The sequence below is a fragment of the Tachysurus vachellii genome, chromosome 26 (genome assembly GCF_030014155.1).
Source record: "Tachysurus vachellii isolate PV-2020 chromosome 26, HZAU_Pvac_v1, whole genome shotgun sequence".
In the NCBI taxonomy this organism is placed as follows: Eukaryota; Metazoa; Chordata; class Actinopteri; order Siluriformes; family Bagridae; genus Tachysurus; species Tachysurus vachellii.
This window is the reverse complement of record NC_083485.1, coordinates 8,932,060-8,953,907: the sequence shown is the minus strand read 5'-3', so window position 1 is coordinate 8,953,907 and position 21,848 is coordinate 8,932,060. Positions and strand designations below refer to the sequence as shown.

The window sequence follows — 21,848 nt, the reverse complement described above, 5'->3', positions numbered from 1 at the left end:
ACGCCCCTGATACACGGCCATATGGCCAGATGTATAAAAACACACATTTTCAACCACCAAACTCAGACATACACAAATATGCACACGGTCAAAAAACTCATAGGAACATACAAACTATTACACATATGCATTTACGAACACACACCTATAGTTTCACATGCGAGAGCATGACGTACAGCTAAGGTTGATTTTACAGCCACATACTAGCACATTCTCCACCTTTCACACACACATTATTATACAGAAGCTACTGCTAGCAATGTTAACTGTGGTACATTGGATTTATTTATGGAACTGTCAAATAATCTTTTATTCTATCCACAGCACCATCTTATCTTGTCTGGTTTACAAATAAATATTATGCAAATCTAGAAATTCGACCCACTCTTATGAATAAATTTCATGTTGACACGCAATGTTGTCTTTTGACCGAAGAACCCAGAGAACTTCAGTTAGCAGTTAATGCTAAGTATAATTAACCCTTTTTACCAGCATGCTGGCTGTCGACTTATCTGATATTTTCGATCAGTATAAACAAATTCATTATTTTATTGACACAAGTCTGATATAAAATTAGTCAGAGCTCTGCTATCTTTCAGTCTGAGACGTGTTTTATTTTTTCACTCTGTTGGGGTTAGTGGTCGAAGAGAACAGCTATAAATGTTAGCGTTTGCGGCATCTCGGTACTGCGGCATACTTATGAAAAACTACAAAAGCACAGAGTGTCTACTTTTAAATGAGCTTTTAACCACTGTGGTGGAGTGTAACATGACAAAGAAATTCAGAAATATTTTACATGTACACCTTAAAAAGAGGTACAAATTCTTAGACTCTTGTTAAAAAAAAATTCAATTAATTTCAGTGATAAGAAAGATTTTTTTATGTCTTGCATTGAATTTTCAGTTGTTTACACTGATTATAAAGGTGCATATGTACGTTCATGCTTGGTCATGCAGTCGTATGACATTAGCATGCACTGCCTAATTTTATGCTTGAACAGCTAGCATAAACACCTGCTCCTGTTATGATTTCTATATCTGTCTGTAATATATTTTTTAAAGAATTTACTGGTTTTATCCCAAAGTATAGCTAATTTATCACCTAAACCAGACCAAACCAGTCCTGAGTAAAGCAAAAATACCGTTAAAGAATTAATGAATGTCGCAAAGACATTGCACAGAGCCGTGCCACATACTGTACGATGCACAAAATAAAAAAAAAATGAAAACAAACTCCACCCATTCCTGTGAATGTTCTTGTCCCACGAGTCCTGAAGGTTCCGATTCCAGACGCGCACCTCTAGGTGCTAGAACTACAAGAGAAGTATGCAACACATCTGACACTATTGTACCAAAATGTCCTCCTCATGACCTTGTAAGTTGACATTCTTTTCCTCTTTCACAAACTGCTTTACAAAAGTTCGAAGAACACAATTGTGTAGAAGGTCTATTTATGCTGTAGTGTTACAATTTCCCTTCACTGGAACTAAAACACCCAAACATGTTCAGGCATTACAATGCCCTGGTATACAGAGCGAGCTTCATGAAGACACGATGTGTGAAAGAAACTCTAGTGACATGAAAATGTTATTCCTATAAAATTCTGATAAAGCACCAGTCAGGTCAGCTGTGTGGCTTCTGTCTTCCTTGCACCTAGCTCCAGTATCCAGTATCCATAAGTATGGATTTGCCCCCCCCCCCCCCCTTCCCTGACCGCCTGTGATCAAACCCCCCACTATGAAGTCTAGCTGTGTTTATTGGATTATCCCAAATAAAGGGTGTGTGTCCATACATCTAGCTGCCTCAGCACCATGTTATTACAGAAATTCAATAATAGCTACATTTAATAAGCTACATTAAATTAGAAGGTTTTGTATGTAGTTGAAATGTGACAATGATGTTTCCAGTGATCTGGATCAGGGCAACAGTTTTAGAGAGACCCCGATCATAAAACAAGATCAAAACACAGTAATCTGTTCGAATTAAGAAAAGAAATGAAAGCTTGTTTACTTAAGCTTCACGTATACTGGAAGACTATTCCTTTAAACTATACAACTAAAGCACCTGCACCATAAAGACGTTACTGTATTGAGAATGATACTAAGTGTTATGGCCATGGAATTAATGTGACTAATAGCTTGCTCCATAGAGACACATCTTCATTAGGGGATTTACCAAGGACCTTAAAACTTAACAATGCCTGTTTGTGTGTGTGTGTGTGTGTAACAAGGAAAGAGTGAGCAACTATGGAGAGGCAGAATAGGCAGTCTCACACCACACCTGCCACCCACACAAACACTCAGACACACTGATCAAGATGTAATGTTTCCACTACACACAGATTTATGCTTACACTCCATATGAAGATCCGTACACACACACAGTGTACACGTACCTATAGACATCAAAAGAACAAGCACCGCCTACACAGACACTCACTCAGACACACACTCGCACAGACACACACGCACGCACAGACACACACGCACGCACAGACACACACGCACGCACAGACACACACGCACGCACGCACAGACACACACGCACGCACAGACACACACACACGCACAGACACAGGAGGTATACACATGACTACACATGAAAATCAACATATTCAACCATGTGGAGCCTCCGGCCCAAAAACAAGAACAACATGCTAATATATGTTCAGCTTTACCACAAATAGAACTTTATCAGGGTGTTGGTGTGTGTGGGCGTGTTTTACTATCCTGGTGGGGACTAAATGTCCCCCGTGAATAAAACTGCTTTTTAAATATAGGTTCAACAACAATAAAAGCAGCTTTAAAAAAAATTATCGCATCGATTAATCATTATGTCATTATAATGGAAAGTCTTCACAAAGATATTAAGACAGACGTGTGTGTGTGTGTGTGTGTGTGTGTGTGTGTGTGTGTGTGTGTATTTGAGTCTCCCTCCCTTCCTCTCCAGTCAGAACTCCAAGCAGGAACTCAATGACTTATTTATAAACTGCATTTCCTGCCCATGCAGTTGGGAAGGAATAGAAGGCTGTACTTATGCCTGTGTGTGTGTGTGTGTGTGTGCGCCTGTGTGTTTTCACTTAGCAGTGATACTCATGAACAGTTCATTTGTACTCATTTTGCATTATTTTGTCATTTCCCCCAGGTTTAAAAAAAAAAATAAAAAATTAGCTGCTGTTTTAATTTGCTATTTTTTTAATGTAGAGAACAGGAGGTAGATTTTCTGTGGCTGACCACACAAGCTGTGTGTGCTCGCTCGCCGTGTGTGTCCCCAGTCTCTTTCTCGGCCTGTCTGTCTGATTTTGGCAACCTCGAAGAGGAGACACCTACTTCCTGTTTAGTGAGAACTAAATCAGCATGCAGCCTTTCTCAGATGCTCTCCCTCACACGCGCACACACAGACGGATCTCCTCAAACCAACAACACTGCCCACATGTGGGTCAGTGAAAGCTGATGATCTCTAAGAAATATACAGTATGTGTCATTCAAAAATGAACAGGCTTAAGTTTAAATGTCAATCAACTTTAGCAAGCACTTGAAAGGACCTATTTTTGCCCAACTGAACTTCTCTTAGTGTGCCATCTTGTTTTATTTTCAGATTAGGTCAACAACATTAGCTCTGCCCTCTGGCAGGTGGCTGCCAAATTATTATTCTTTTTCATCTGTCTGACCGCCAGGCCCGGTGTGTATTCATGATGATCTTCCACTACAGCCAATTAGCTCATCACTGGCGTCTTTCCGTTTGAGGACATTCATCTCAACAGGACTGAAGTGCTCTGTGAAGTTCTATTCAGCACACAGTGAGCAGAAACTGCACCTCATCTCTTTTCACCCTTAACGTTTTCTCTCATATTTCCACATTCCCCGCTGACTAAACGATTATCAGAGTTTGTATTAAACGATTAAGTGTTTGGTGGTTTCCTTTAACACATTCACTGTTTATTGTTGGACCTGCTAATTTAGCTGGATTTCCATTTATATCTCACCTCTTCTGTTGTAAAGTGGATATGCAGTCACACAATATTCAGGGTTGGATTGCCTTTAGCACAATAGACTTGCCTCTGGGGTTGGAAGGTTCCCTCTGGGTACTTCAAATTTTCCTTTAGTCCAGTTTCTTCCCTTAGCCCAAAGTGAGGCATTGTAGGCTGCATGGTTCGGCTTAGTACTTAGCACCTCTGGGGTTGGGGGTTTCCTCTGGGTACTCCAGTTTCTTTCTTTAGTATAAACACAGGCATTTCTGTGGTGTGTTTGCAATTGTGACCTGTAATAGATAACCACCCCATCCAGGGTGTCCCCAGCATTGTGCCCCAAGTCCTCTGGGATAGGCTCCAGGCTCCCTTGTGTAGGATATGTAGTAAAGAGAATGGATGGATAAATAGATGAATGGGTGAACAGATGGGTAGCTGTACATCTATCCCAAGTGGGTAACCATGAATAACCATGCTACAAAACCTTCCCTTATGAAACCAGTGTCTGAATCTCTTGGAAGGTGAAGGCAAACACCAGCTATGTGTGCAATGCCTCAGGACTGGCCATCTCATTGACTTTATCTGACTCGGATATCCCATGTGCAGCAACAGACTACAGTTCTCAGGCAATCCAGTCGAGAGTGTGTGAGTGAATGTTGCGCAGACCCTTGTGTAAAACCCTTAACTGCATCCTGAGAACTAGTCCAGCAACTAGACTTTATATCCATGTTCCAGTAGCTATTAGTTTTACAAGCAGTTGCAGTCCAATGATCTTGCACATCTTGTGTGCATCACAGTGAGAACTCGCTGTCTGATGGTAGCTAAATGTCCACAGTAAAGTTATATTTTTGTCATGACACTTTTGTAATCAATTGTTAGTCGTGTATAATTGTCTGCATCCCAAACGAGGTTGATCACAATCCCCTTTTCTCCTGATGCCATCAATTTTCTGAAATCCACCAGTCCCTGTTCCAGAAAAAAGCTAGAGACATGATGCTGCCTCCACCATGCTTCACAGTCCACGATGGTGGTCTTCAAAACGAAAGCCTCACTCTTTTCACCCTTTACACTGAGACTCTCTTAATAGTCCTAGAAATGCCTAGGATGCTTTCTTCATTTACTGTGTTGTTACAGTATCTTGCGGTTCAGATTAAACTTAAGTTTGCTCATTCAGAGGCATAATTTAATGCGTCTTTCAAGAACAACATAGCATCTATGCTAATTTTAAATTCCTTGGACTGGATACACATTTTTCTGTATGGATGTTCATGGTACTTTCAGACGTACACTCCTAAAGAGAAACTGGACTTGTGGAGTTGTTTCGATTTTCCGATGGCATCAAAGGCAATTAACTATTAATTATAATAACTGGCCAATCAGAAGCGTCTAAAAAAAAAAAGTCACTGATGCCCTGATTAACTCAATAAGAGCAATGTGTAGTATTATGAGTATTTAGCCTAGTTTTGAGTACGTACCATTTTTCCTTCAGCTGTAAGAAGAGTAAAACAGGTTGTACGGTTATATAAAAATAATTCACATAACTGTAGATACACTGTAGATACTTTAGCAGGATATCATACTGCAGATACTGCAACAAGGTGCATAAAAGCACTGGAGAAATATGAGATCTAAAGATCCCGCTGAGCTTTCCTTTTTTTTTTTGTAGGTATTAAATGGCAGCAATATCCAACGACAGAATGAAATTATTTAGTTACATTCATTGCATGTGTGCTACATTGCAGCCAAAACTGAACATTGGATGATTGGCTAAATTCAATTTCATGCCAGACTATTTCTGAAAAGTCATTCATTGTTTTCTACAGAAACATAAAAATAAAACCAACAATATGGAAATAGCACATCTCCATTCTTCTTTTTTCGGCCCAGCAAAAACTTGTCTCTTTTTTTCTCACACCCACTCACATTCTCTCTCTTTTTCTTTCTCGCTCACACATACACACATACGCATATGCATGCACACAAACACACACACGCACACTGCTCTCAACCTTTCTCTTCTCGTGCCATTTCTTGCCTACAGAGAAAGTCAGCATGTGCCATCTCTGAGCGCTTGGCACCAGCTCGCTCCTAACTCCAGTTAACACCACATATTAATTGCTAGTCTCTTATGAAGAGACCTTCTCGCTGTCACATGCTAGCTGTCGAACAATTCTCTCTTTTCTTTCCCTTTTTTTTTTTTTTTTACATTCATTCACTTGGCCCAGCTCTCATTTTAACCATCCTATTTAATTCATTATGTTTTCAGAGCAAACACTGCTGGGGTGGGGTGGAGCTGCAGAGGGGTTTACTGAACCAAATGACCAAAATTGGCAATCTTTCCAAACCCACCCCATGACTAAACAAATCTAAAAATCCTACATTGTAATATATGCAGCTAGTAAAGTTTCAGATATGGGAGTGTAATCATTACAATAGAAACATTTGGTATCAAATGTTATAGTAACAATAATAATGCAAATGCAATTATTAAATTAAAAACTAGCATGAAATAAAAGAAGACTATAAACAAATGTATTAAAAGAGACAGTAGGAGTTATTGGCCAAAAAATTGTGTGTGTCTGTGTGTGTGTACATTTGCATGTGTACTTTTTATTTCCTGTACAAACAAAGAAGCTACACAGAAGTACACAGAATCTGTATATTAGATAAACGAACTCCTGCAGGCTAGCAGGAAAATGACCTTATTCTCATAGCTAACCCTAACCAGGCTAATAACACTAGATGTAAGCCACTTTAGAAAAAACAGGTTTTCCTAAATAAACAAATGTATATGTAAGATGATGAAAGATGTATGATGTAAGCTCTATTGTATATTGCAGCCTTCTGCTAGAACAATTAACTCCTGAACCTACAATACAAACTACACAATGCTCACAAGTTACACAATTTTCACTGGTAGGCACAATCCAGTGCTTCACACAATCTGGCAACATTTTGCCAGCTAAATTAAAAGAATGAGAGAGAGAGAGAGAGAGAGAGAGAGAGAGAGAACAGAGTTTTGCAGCATACAAGCTGAGTCTTATTAACATTTGATAATAAATATCCTGAGTTTACTATCCAGTAATAATGCTTTCACACCTATAGCGATAAAACGAGAGCTCATTCATATTCGGTGAGAGCTGGGCGACTTCCGTAGATCTGGGCAACAGTACCATTGGTGGTTAGACGCTGGCATGTCAGAAAACGTGACAAATTAGAGAAGGAAAATATGGTGTGCAGATAGTAGAGGCCACATGATGCTTGGCTAACAGCACTCACTGCTTCTTCTTCATCGCGTATATAGTATGATGCAGATATACACGGCTGAATTTACCACACAAAAGCTACCTACAAAATGTTTCATTTTAGCACCAAGAAAACTGATTTGGAATTCTAGCTGCCCCCCCCCACTAAGAAACTTTGTTACTATGGCAACCAGTGGCATACATTCTAGCTGGATAGAACACATGTTGATGATGTCCAAACATCACAGGCTAAGCTGCTCAGACAACAGTAACATGAACTAATCTACTGAATCGTTGAAAAGAATAAAAAAGGATTTTAAATTTTTTGTGCAACGATACGAGGGATTACTTAGCCATCTGCAGCCTCTTTGTTCAAGCACCCTAGTGGTGTAGACGCCGGCATCTCCAGTCTGACTATTGTGAAAAAACAACATACCTATGAGCTCAACAAAAGCAGCAGGTCATCTTTCAAAAGTGATAAATTTCCTATCCGCTTACGAAATCTGAGTTTCCTTAATTGTCATGTCGCTTTCGAAACCGTTCACAGCCACAACATACTTTTGTGTGTCTCAACAAGGCAACAATAAATGACAGCTGATGGGGGGATAAAATAATTATAGTTCATTTGGTTTATTTATTGAAATGAAACATTTTTTACTACATTTCCTTTTCTTCCGTTAAAGGGATTAGTCTCTGGTTTGCACCGTTTACGACAGTAAGAATTTAATTAACTTAGTAAAGAAACAGGAAATTCCCCTATTTTACCATCTAAACAAAAAGGTATAAACTTGCTCGGCTCTTCACAGGAGCTGAAAACAAAACCACAAATTCTTATCTGTAGCTTTCTTCTTCTGGCTTCATGAGTTTACATGCAGAATTTTACCAAGACCTGAAGAATTTCAGCTCGCACTCTTCGTTTTTCAGAACAGCTATGTTTTTGGTGTAAATTCGAAAGATTGTTAAAAATACTGACAGCATTTTCTTTGATCGAAGATAGAATTCTGCATTAATCCTATCCTCAGGAAATAGATTTCAATAAAGGTAAATCCCTGTGATTAAATTTATCGCAAAAGATTGTTGTATAAGGCAGTAAGTTTAGAAATGGTGTCTCCAATAGTGACAAGAACGCAATTAAAGCCGAACTGAAGCAGATGATGTAAGACAGAAGAAGAAAGTGTAAATGAAACACTTCTCTCACACGCTATGTTGTATCAGGTACTAAAACACACTACTTTCCTACACGAAAAGGTCACAAGTATATGAGGTGCTAGTACAGCGGTATCCTCAAGCAACTTGTGGGAACACCCTAGTCTAAAATGATAAAAGTGTGATTACGAATGAATCTCTCTCTAATCTTCAACATATTATTTAAGAAATGAAAATCATTTGCCGTGAGGCGATAGAAAGCTGACTCGTACGTGCCTCGACTCGACTCCTTCCTTCTTAAAAAGGTACAAGAGAACACAAAAAGTCAGCAAAATGTTTCCCACAGCTATATTTTCCTCTGTCACTGGGTGTTAAACGATAAATTGTAACCTTTAAAGCTTTCGTTTTCGTAAATGTTTTTTCTTATTTATTTAATAAAAATTATATATTCATTTAACAATTATATAATAATAAATAAATGTAAAAAGTAATAAATATATTGATGAATTCACATAAATCATATTTAAATTAAATTAAAAAGAGGCCATCTAAAATCCAAAATAAAACTTAAACAATAAAAAATCAAAAAAGTAAAGAAATAAAATGATTTCCTGAATAAGTGATAAATAAATAAAAATAAAACATAATGCAAAAATAGTAAACCTTGAGTAAATAATTAAATCAAAAATGTTGATTAAAATAAAAGTATAAATTCTAAGAACTTTTTGCCTAAACACATTAGAAGGATAACTAGCACTTGACTATGTTATGTTTGTTATTTTTCTATAGATTTATTGGGTTCTGTATGTCATTTCACTCCAAATAATAAGATAGATTTATTTAAATTCAATAAGGAGGATAAGGTTTGATACACAGGTCAAACATTCCATACACCTGCAAGTGACTAAACCTAAATCTGTATTACTGCAGCAAAAAAAAAACTTTTCTATCTGTTAGTTCTGTAGTGGTTTAAATTAAGTCAATTTTGACATTTGTATTCAATAATCAGCAAACTTCTGCTCGCTAAACAAAAAATGACCCGAGACAACCGACATGCACGGTCAAAAATTTAAATCTTTAATCTCTCTCTCTTTTTTGTTTTTTTTTTGTTTATTTGAACTAGTTTTCCATGGAGAGGTGTATTAAGACGCTTGAGGAAATCCCCGCCAAAACCTGAAACCAAAACACAAGCAAGCATTTGTCACATTTAAAATGCTGAACCATAAAAACAATAGCTTCCTAGAACAGGTTGGGCCTACGTAACGTACAGCCATGTGACCCGATGATGATGATGATGAGCGTTTATGGTCATGTGACCTGCTATAGGGAATAACACAGTGGTCATTTGTGGTCAGTGTGCGATAGTCAAACTCCAGATCACGTTTTTTGTTATAAATAAACATATATGCAAACAAGGAAGGAAGTGCTAGTTGAAGTGTTTCATAAATAAAATAAATAAAGGTCTTCACCGCCAACCTAAAACTGCTTAGTTTTTCATGACAAGGAGTTTACTTTTAGTTTATCCTGCACAAAAATGATCTGAGAGCATGTTACACAGAGGCTTATTAGACCATATGAACACTTTTTATTCTATTTATCTTTATTTAATGGCCAGTGTAAATTTATAGAATACCTTTCCGTCTATCAAATATATATCCATCTAGTTGTTTTGTGAGTGGATGCGTATACGTGCACGTGTGTACTTAAGAGTGTCAGCTCTAATCTCCAACTTAGCGCTCAGCACATATGGGTTTCTTTAAGTCGCAGCAGCTCTGGTGCACTTGAAAGGTCACAAACCACTTCCTCAGACAGGCCACTTCCTCTCAGCGGACAAACTGCTGCGAGTGTATACTGAGCCTGGTAGCGTAGGAGGACTGCTTGTGTGTAGGTAGTGTGTGTGTGTGTGTTTGTGTGTGTTGTTGAGCACAAGAAATCAAGTTCTTTCTTTTTCTCATTACCATGTAGGAAAACACCAAATTATTAATCTCACACTGCTAGCATGTTTTACTGAAAAAAAAAGTTGCAACAGAAAGTCATTTCAAGTCGGACTAGTTGAATCGCACACGCGTACTGAGTGTTTTATCATCTTTACTGATGACGAACTTTGATAAGTTTTTGAAGAAGCACACAAGAGGTGTGAAATTGCAAAAAAGGATCACAAAACAAGAAGCTTTGGAGTACAAGTGTGACAAGGGAAAAGCCTACAGATTAGGCGGCTCAGCATGACGCTGCTACACAAACCCTATCGAACTGACATGATCTCATCTGGGTCATCATATTAAATTAATTAATTTGTTAATTAATTCATTAACAGAGTTATATTTCTGAAACATTTTGAGACCGTACGGTTAAGGCTATGTCTTGAGCCAGGATTACGGTTTGTATTTTTTTCCTACAACTTCACATGAGACAAAACCTAATCGTTAAATTTAACCTCGGATTTTAATTTCAGTTCTGTGTTCAGCTACTAATAAAAAAAAATAAATGTGCATTCATGCTCACTTTGATTGAATCACTTTGATCAGTTTTTCCATTTCATCTGTTGTCAAAAAATAAGTTCTAAACCGTGGATATTTTCAGACTTACAGATTGTGTGTGTATTTAACTATTTTCTACCTAGATGGGTTTTTTTTTTGCTTCTAATTTACATCAGCGGTGCAGCAGCGTTCACACACAATGTTTCTCCATGTCCAGGCAGCGTTCTCACACGACTCTGTCTCTTACGTCAAGTGAATCAGGCTGCAACCAGAAGGTCAGTACAGCATCTATCAGTTCGAGTAAATGATTAATATAAACTGGTTGTATTTCCTAGTATGAACTGAAGCATGCACTGATAATAGTTAAGTATCTGCCTGTAAAACACATGTTTGATGTGTGATTTTTATACAGATAAATCTATGGTTTAAATTATTTCTATAAAATAACTCAATATAATAAAACATATGATATGTCCAGTATTTCTTATTAAATGATTAAAATAATCCAACCATTTTTTTAGAAATTTCAACTCTGAATCCTCGCTGTCTTGTTATATCTGCGGTCGTTCTTGCTGCTTTTTAGAATTTAATTTCAAAAGCAAAAAGAAAAAAAAATGACAATGTAATTTAAAGTTTGAAATTCATAAATAAACAAATTTGACAATATTGAAATTAAGTGTGTATGTGTGTGTATATATGTATGCATAAGAATGTGTGTTTATGCGTATGTATGTATGTATGTATGTATGTATGTATGTATACATATGTATGTGTTTTTGTGTGTGTATGAATGTATGTGTGTGCATGTATTTTTTTTATGTGTGTGTATGTATGTATGCATATACTGTATATTTATGTGTGCATGTGTTTGTACAGTATGTATGTATGTATGAGGGTGTGTGTGTGTATGTATGCATATATATGCATGTGTGCATGTGTTTGTACAGTATGCATGTATGTATGTATGTATGAGAGTGTGTGTGTGTGTGTGTGTATGTATGCATATATATGCATGTGTGCATGTGTTTGTACAGTATGCATGTATGTATGTATGAGGGTGTGTGTGTATGTATGCATATATATGCATGTGTGCATGTGTTTGTACAGTATGTATGTATGTGGGTGTGTGTGTATGTATGCATATATATGTATGTGTGCATGTGTTTGTACAGTATGCATGTATGTATGTATGAGGGTGTGTGTGTGTGTGTATGTATGCATATATATGCATGTGTGCATGTGTTTGTACAGTATGCATGTATGTATGTATGAGGGTGTGTGTGTGTGTGTATGTATGCATATATATGCATGTGTGCATGTGTTTGTACAGTATGTATGTATGTATGAGGGTGTGTGTGTATGTATGCATATATATGCATGTGTGCATGTGTTTGTACAGTATGTATGTATGTGGGTGTGTGTGTGTATGTATGCATATATATGCATGTGTGCATGTGTTTGTACAGTATGCATGTATGTATGTATGAGGGTGTGTGTGTGTGTGTGTGTATGTATGCATATATATGCATGTGTGCATGTGTTTGTACAGTATGCATGTATGTATGTATGAGGGTGTGTGTGTGTATGTATGCATATATATGCATGTGTGCATGCGTTTGTACAGTATGCATGTATGTATGTATGTATGTGGGTGTGTGTGTATGTATGCATATATATGTATGTGTGCATGTGTTTGTACAGTATGTATGTATGCATGAGAGTGTGTGTGTGTGTGTGTATTGACTTGTATTTTGCACCTATAAACAGAAACCTCACCAAACACAAACGGGACAATTTTTGCTACTTAGTTCATGTGAAGCAGACAGAAATCCACGATTAAATCAGCGAATCAGCTTGCAGGGTTTTTGCATGTTTTGGAAACTGAAATAAAATTCTAATTATGCCGTCTTATGGAACGTGAAAAATGAAGGAAATCTGTTAGTCCTGTTTGGCAGCTTCCATATGGTAAGTGCCTACAAGGCTTGTTTTTCTAATGAGAAAGTCACACCAAGAATGATGTGTAATCCCTCCCATTCACAAGGCACTGAATGATTTGAGGATAAAATGATGTAAATCATATGTGATGATTCTCACAGTCACCATGATCTTAACCAACGTCCAGTACAGTACAGTTCCAGAGACAATGAATGTATATTCTGTGCCAAGACTGTAGCTTGAAGTGGTAATATATACACAGACAGACACAGACACACAACAAACAGACAGACACACAACAAACAGATGACAGACAGACACACACACACACATATACAGACATACACAGACGGAGAGACAGACACGCACACAGGACACACACAGACACGCACACACAGACAGACACACATAGACAGACAGACACGCACACAGACACACATACAGACATGCACACATGACACACAGAGACAGACACAAAGAGAGACAGACAGAGAGACAGACAGAGAGACAGACAGAGAGTCTGTTTTTTTTTTTTTACTGTACACTTTTTTCCTTTATATGCTTGCTTACTCAAGTACATAATTAACACCCACGTACCTCATGCCTTCTATATGAGTCCTGCTTTGGATTTCCCACTTCCCCATATACTTCCTCTGAACACGTCATGTGATAAAGACACATCAGCTGTCTCACTATTAACCAGATTAACCAGGAGAAATAAACGAGGCTGAAAGTGCATAAATCATTAAAGCCCCAGAACAGATAGTACTGAGAAGAGTAGACACACAGCACCTGAATTTACACACAGGGTTTAAAATTTAAACAAATTCATGTAGAAATAGCTCAATGTTTAAGACACCAGCTGGATCTTTCTTGGAGAAAGCGATCCCATAATTCAACATAAGAATTAGACTAAAATTTCAAATCCCCCCGCATCAATTTTTCTGTACCGCTGATGCTACACAGAGCTGCAGGGAACACATGGACACCATGGACAGAGTGGCAACACATAAAAGGGCACAATCACACACACACTCACTCACTCATGCGCAGACATGCAGATACACACAGACACACACACATATGCATGCACCAACACGGACACACAAGCACACACGCATACAGACTAAACACACGCACACACAGACACGCAAACAGGCTCACGCACACACACGCACACACACACTTTAGAGATGCCGATAATGCTGAAATACACATCTTCAGACTGACAGATTAAAAGTGGATTTCCTGGGGGACACCCCCAAGCACTTTCATTTAAACTAACCTAAAAAAAAAAAAAAGAAACTTCAGAGTTTCAAGCTTCAGGATTATAATGTTGCTAAAGACAAATGAATAACACAAACAATAAGGATCTAAAGCACCAGTTTTCTTCTCTTCTCTTTCTTGCTAGTTCACCAGTTGGTCATATTTTACATCATCCAGCAGAGTTTCATGATGCAGTGATTATGAATATATTACAATGTCCAATGTTCTAATGCCATAGATTAACAGTAGACAAACCCATTGCCAGTGGCAGAAGGTAAAGAATTGCTAGCAGAAGGTAAAGACTGCATGCTAAATGTACTCAGACTAAATTAAACCCTTTCTACAGTTAACTGCACGTTGTATGATTACCCCACCCTCAGAAAGGTCTCTTCCCACTTCACAGGGCTCCCAAAGGAATTCTGAACAATCCTACCTGCTCTAGCACTTATTTCTGTTGACCTATAAATCTAAATAAAATGTTAACACTGTGATATAGTGAATCTCCTCATAGCCAGCACCTAGAAGCTGCTCACTGAGCTCTGCTGATGGACAGGAGATTCTCCGCTGTGCACAGCCGACACTTTTTGGCTTGATTAGATCAGATTCATGCAAGCAATTTAAATTAAATGTCACCGGAAAATTTTACAGGCCTACTCAGGCAAGGACCAGAGTACAGTCAGGCTTTCTGACTTATGTAACATATTTAAATGAAATAAGTGAGCCATTTCTAAACTCAACTCAAGGCTTACTCACACTTTCCTTGAACTCTCACATGAGCATGTTCTTCTCAAAATTTGTGTAACTGCCCGTCCGGGTACAGGAAACTTGGTGTTTTCAGTGTTTGGGTGTGTGCGTTTCTTAAAATGTGTACATACGCTGACCTTTTCCACATTTTGGTTATGAAAAGACTTTTTTCCACTGCGCATGAATAACGGTGACGTCGCCGTGACCTCATGACATCAGCACAATGTGGTTGTAGTGTCTCGTAGCATGTTCTCAGGAGAGAAAGGATCACGATGTCTGCGACGACCAATGAAGTGGACAAGAGGAACGATCTGAGGTTTAAAAATTTATTTTAGCAATACATTCATAAGTTTGGACAAATGACTAAACTGGCCAACCAAGAAAAGCTGTTTATATGTCCGGTTAATTGCTGTTTTTTCCGTTTGTTGCCTGAACGGGGAAATTTGTAGAAGTCAGATCTGTTATCCAGAGAACAAAAAGCACTACTGACTTTCACGAATAAACACAGCACGATATCTTTTCTTTGATGCCGAGTATAATATGCTTCGGTGGATTTAATTCTTTTTACCAGTACACACTGGTGTTCCGTTTCACCCGATTTTTCAAAAATGAATTTTAGTGGTTGGAAATAAACGCCTACAGGTTTTATATCCCCATTTACTTCAAAGATAGAAACATTTGTGTTCATCTTTTTTTTTTTTGTTGTTTTTTTTCCTATGAATATTTCCTAGTAGACGGCTCATACTTACATATATGTCCGTTAAGCACCGTTATGGAGTGACAAGACAAAGAAATTTAATGCTGAATACGGACACAAAAAAGCAGGCACTCTCACACTAGTACACGGAGTTAAGCACTACTTATTGTTATTATTCACGACTTGTTAAATGACAGTATCCGGGTTCATCTCGCAGCAGATAGCTGGCAAATATTTATTCGGGCTGTTAGTATGATGTATTACTTGGTGAAATTATTCAATTAAAATAAAAATATGAATTATGATCACATCCTACGTTTGAACTTTCGTCAAAAAAAAAAATATTTACGTGCTACAAAATGACGATTAAACAAAGGAACTAAATAGAAAAAAAACCTAAGAATGTGAATCTATTTTTTAAAAAAAAGACTCTAATAAGTCACTTGTATTTTCACGACCCCATTTACACTTATTTGATGCATTTTATATCTAGGCTGTATCATGATAAGTGTTTAACCCAAAGCATTTTCTCTTCTAGATGAAAATGTGATCTCTGTATTGTGTCTAAAATGCAAACGTGTTCAATTCACTACATAATCAATTTCCTGTGTTGTTCCTGGTTTCCAGCTGTTTCAGACAAAATATGCACATCATCATCAAAGACCACAAGTTTGCATGCTGTTTTTAATTTCCTTGAATAACATGTTGGAGTTTAGATACGTGTGATGAGTGGTTTCGGTTGTGCTACAGGCAAAATGTTTTTATAAAATGTAGTTTAAACGCCTCGAATCTTCTAAAACAAGTCTGTCTCTTCAAGCCAAACACGACAGCCAAAACACTTCCCAATACATCACGTCTACATTACATTTCAAATCACATTTAATCCACAACTGTACCTTTAAGAACATTAAAAAGGCATGCAAACAAAAAACTGAAAACAACACAGAACAAGAAGTCAGTGGTTGAATGTAACAAGCTGCTTCAGTCCAATTTCAATCCAGCTTTAATCAGAGGCATGTTAAACTTCTCTAAATGGGGTCTTGGATCTCACTGAAGTGGTTTGAACGACTGGATTTAAATCAGTTTGAAAAGTGTATTTAAACCTGATATGTTTACGTGAATATTTAAATTTGGAAATAATTCTGATACTTAAACTGCATTTAATGGCCAAGATTTAAGAGAGTCATATACATCACTGTATCACTGACAACAGGATATACACACACACAGCAGAATAATAATAATAATAATAATAATAATAATTGCAGACTGAATGTGGTGTAGGGGGGCACGGTGGCTTAGTGGTTAGCACGTTTGCCTCACACCTCCAGGGTTGGGGTTCGATTCCCGCCTCCACCTTGTGTGTGTGGAGTTTGCATGTTCTCCCCGTGCCTCGGGGGTTTCCTCCGGGTACTCCGGTTTCCTCCCCCGGTCCAAAGACATGCATGGTAGGTTGATTGGCATCTCTGGAAAATTGTCCCTAGTGTGTGATTGCGTGAGTGAATGAGTGTGTGTGCCCTGTGATGGGTTGGCACTCCGTCCAGGGTGTATCCTGCCTTGATGCCCGATGACGCCTGAGATAGGCACAGGCTCCCCGTGACCCGAGGTAGTTCAGATAAGTGGTAGAAGATGAATGAATGAATGTGGTGTACAGCATAAATCTGTGTGTTAAATAAGTTCATGTGCTTTAAGTCGTCTGCTGATTAAGATTACTTTTTGAGGAAGTGTGCACTACATTAGGAATAAAAGTTTAACAACAGAATGAAGTAAACCCAACACTAGAGAGTGTGTTGGAAGCTAAATATGTGACCGTGTTCATACACACACACACACACATTATATACACACACATTAGCAGCAGATCTTTTAAATCCTGTAAGCTGGAAAGCAAGTCAACTCCTTGAACTCTTTATCATGTTCCTCAAACCATTCCTGAACAGTGTTTGCAGTGATGTACTATCCTGCTGAAAGGGAATACCGTTGCCATGAAGAGGTGTACTTGGTGTGCAACATGAATGCCAGGACTGAGGATTTCCCAGCAGAACATTGCCCAATGCTTTACACTGCCTCCGCTGGCTTTCCTTCTTCCCACAATGTGTCCTGGTGCCATCCATCAGACCAGACGTGCTATCCTTCACTCTCCATACGCATCAATGCACCTCAGGCATCCATGACCCTGTCGCTCTTTCACCGGTTGTCCTTCCTTGAACCACTTTGGTAGTTACTAAGTTCTACTTTTTATAGAAACTTTCAAGGCAACTTATTCTTAAAAAGCAAACAAAACAATCAAAATTTATATATCTATAAACATCTAAAATGATATCTGGAAACTAACAAGAGCTGATAAAACACACCTATCCAGGTGCTGACTTTGTGCAATGGCATTATAATCCAAAAACTAACCATCATCATCATCATCATCATCATCATCCTTATCATCAACTGTGGTCTGAAATAAAATGATAAGAAGCAAGATGCGACTAGAGATTAAACCAAGACAAGCGTGTGTGTGTGTGTGTGTGTGTGTGTTGTAGTGATTTTGATAAATGACCAAACGCTTCCTCACTGACAGTAACATAATGGTGTGTTCATGGTTTGTTGGAGATGGCAACTTCCTCTGGTAAGGATAAAGATGGAGAGGCTTTGAAAGAGACAACTGCGTTTCAACGGTTTTTGAGGCGAAGGCACTTTTGGGAGTTTAGTTAACCTTAAAAAGACTTTACCCAGAAGGCATTTAAATCTTCAGTGCATTTATAAACCAGCTATATAATCATCTCTTTCTCTTCAAAGATAACTAGCAAGCTAATTAGCAAACATGCTAATGAGAATTTTAATGCCAAAGGTGTCACAACTTTTTCTGCGGAATAATACTGAGGTCCATCTGAGTAGCCATTAATTTAGCATAATCATTTAAATTGTGAATCTCCACACAAACAATGCATCTAGCTAATGATAGAACCAGTTACCCAACAGCCCACTGCACCACTGTGCCCCTGACATGAGGTTTAAACATGCACATTTCGCTTTAAAACATTTCCTCAACATCTTCTTTAAGTTATTACAGGCTGACTGGCTGCTTTTAAACAAAAATACAAAATGGACAGATCACATTCAAGGACTCCTTCAGTGTCTCATCACTCAGAAGCTAGTGAACTCAGAAGCTAGCTAAGTTAACTAGCATTTCACAAACTCCACAGTTAAATAAACAGCTGACTATTTTAACATCTTAATACTGAATACCGCAGTCGATCGTAATAGCAAATCAGCACGTTCCAGTCATGAATGAGGAAAGATGTATACAGCGGTCTGGGCGGAGTTTGTGTGATTCATAACACCCAAGCTTGGTGATATTTGTAGTTTTTTCGACTATTAACCTCAGGGAAATACTTAATCTGCGGTCTGAAAATGACTAATCTAAAATAAAATGTGAAGAAAAATGACTAATTTCACTAATACACCCTTTTATGGTAAATCCCCTATAGATTTTTAGGGCTTGAATCTGTATGTGTAAGTCATCAGTACAAACCTACCTATGAATATGAACGATACAACCAGAAAGAAAAGATATAGATCACTTAATAAAAATGATATTAATTTTTGGACTACAAAAATGAACACAAAATGTATAAGAAAAAAAAGAATACTGTACTTGAAATTTAACGTTTTCTAAATTTCCACAAAAAACAAGCAAATTCTGACTCACAAGAATCTCAAAAATCCTGAAGAGACTGATAAAGATACATTTACTGTTGCTTTTCTCTTCTTATTATTATGCTTCATTTCAATAAGAAAAATTAATTGAATAATAATTATTCTTATTGTGCTTCATGTCATTCTTGGTAAATGATTCCTCTCAGGTACAGAACTTTCTAACTGGGATGCATTCATTCATTCATTTTCGCTTTCCTATATGACCCACAATCCTGTTCATTGTGCTTCATCTCTACCAAACAATCCCAATGCGGCAGAGCTTTAATCCTTTAGTCTGTCCAGCTCTCTCATGTCCTCATCGGTACACGGTTTAACTTGTAGACGAATATAACACTCAACCGCAAACTTCTCTCAGGAATCAGAAAAGTGCTGCATTTTATATGAATGCACTACATGGCCAAAGCTATGAGGACAGCTGGCCATCGCACATATGTGGTTCTTCCTTAAACTTGTGTTGGAAGCACAAAATTGTCTAAAATGTCTTAAATTACTGTGGAATTCCAATTTCACTTCGCTTCAACTTAACCCTGATCCAGAATGACAATGCACCTGTGCACCAAGGTTAGCTTCATGAAGACATGGCTTAACAACATGGAAGGCGTCAGCTGACTTCCTCCTGAACCGACATCATTTGTTTGATGGAATATTTTAGACTGTGTCTCTGTATTCAGTGTATACACACTTTCACTGCACTTGAGTTTAACCGACCTTGAAATGCACTTCTCCACTGCCGGAAGCTAACGTGCTTCATCTGAAGCTAAGTAATGAAAATGGATGTGTGATTATAGAGATGATGGTCATGTTTTTGGTCTGTTCCCACACCCATCAATTACGTGTTTACAGACTGACTGATTCACCCCCAAAGGGGCACCTAGAACCGTGACAGAGCAAAAATACTACAGACTACCTGAAGGGTCCTACGATTAAACGATATGGCCTCAACTCTTTATTTATTTAGTTATTCATATTAAGGCTTGTTCTTTAGTAGCTACCCTAAACCTGTACACTTATAACAACATTCAAATATTTACAGCTATTATTCATCCTCACTTTATTACATATAGAGGTTTATTTATTCATTATGTATTTGATGTATGATGTATTGCTTTATTTATTATTCCCAGTTTAACCTGAAACATAAGTTTCATATCCCGGAGATCTGTCTATAAACACGTGTTTCATACAAGCTTTGAGATTCTTTTTATTTTACATCAACTAGAAGTGAATAAGCTTTAGCTTGATGCTCATCTGCTGCTTTTTAAAAATCCTTACAGTTTGATTTAATGACAGTAATAATTGTTTGTTTACATTTTTAATTCTATTTCAGTCTTCCGCTGTGTCAGGCCCAAACCTACTTTATGCAGTTTGTTCGTTTACATTAACGGCATTTAAGTGCTTTTAAGTCTCTATCGATAAATAAATTAACACTGGTTCAATGGTTTATTCACTACACTGTTAATAATAATAATAATAATAATAATAATAATAATAATATTTTGTCAGTAAATTTAACAATTAGCATATTCAAGGCAAAACCCATGTATGCAGGAATAAGTGACATGCAACTGTTATGAACAACTAGTTATCTAAATATTGCTGTCCTTATTTAAAGGATAGGTTACTTTAATGCGGTTAAAAATTATTCAAACAAACATAATTGATAGGTTGTTCAGGTTATATTATCAATAAGCTTTAATACAATGGTTAGTGATTCATAAATAATAATAATAATAATAATAATAATAATAATAATAATAATAATAATAATAATAATAATATGTATGAATCTTTCACTAATAATAATAATAATAATAATAATAATAAAGGCAGTAAAATATATTATGGCAGAATTTGATTAATGTATAACAGTTCATCTTTATGTTGTGCTCATAAAATAAATATTATACGAGTCCATATAGTTGAACGGTGTAATCTGGAAGGTGTAATAAAAAGTTTGACATCTCCAAATTTCAAAAATAAAATCAGAGCTGTAAGAAGATGCCAAACGAATTCATTAATGATGCATCTACTGTAGATGTGACTTGGGTTATGTAAAAATCCCCAGCACTTGAATAAGGAGTCACCACCAGTAGTGACCTATGGACACTTGTGACTGTGTGTGAGCTTGATGTTAGATGGCAGACACAGTGGAGTGAGATGATAGCAGTAGAGACGTGTTACTTACGCCCTGGTCTTGGGAAAGCCCATGCTGAGCAGCACGTCCAGGCTGGAGCCGTGTTTCAGGGTTCCTACGCGGTTCTGTCGCTGTCTCCGTGGAGTCACTTTGGCGTAAAGCTGCTCCTCTTTCCCTGCCATGGCTCAGTGGACATTCAGATCTGGATCACAACACCAACTGGATTAAGAGCTGTGATCAGAACCAAGCGCACATGAGTCAAGATGGACAATAGTCTCAATAGGCTTCCTGGTGATGGAGAGATCTCAAGCCATTGCAAAATAATAATAATAAGAAGAAGAATAAATAAATAAATCATCTAAATTAAGGGATCAGGGCTGGAGAGAGTTATATGATACACGCGATTTTGCTGAGCGCTGCGGAAGCTCGATGTATCTGTCTCGGCCCCCAGCAGCCGAACGCGTCAGTAGAAAATACAGACGCGATCATTTCCGAAGTGAATTTCTAGCCTCCGTGCTGCTCGCTTC

At 37.6% G+C, this 21,848-nt stretch overlaps 1 protein-coding gene across 2 annotated transcripts in view; it reads right to left on the bottom strand.

Annotated features, from left to right (window-relative positions):
• ubash3ba (ubiquitin associated and SH3 domain containing Ba) overlaps nt 1-21,848 on the bottom strand; it is a 45,131-nt gene extending 23,283 nt beyond the window's left edge. For both annotated transcript variants that reach the window (XM_060862633.1, XM_060862634.1), the window contains exon 1: nt 21,373-21,848. In XM_060862633.1, coding sequence (XP_060718616.1) covers nt 21,373-21,503 — 131 coding nt within the window. In that variant the 5' untranslated portion in view covers nt 21,504-21,848. The remainder of the gene's footprint in view (nt 1-21,372) is intronic.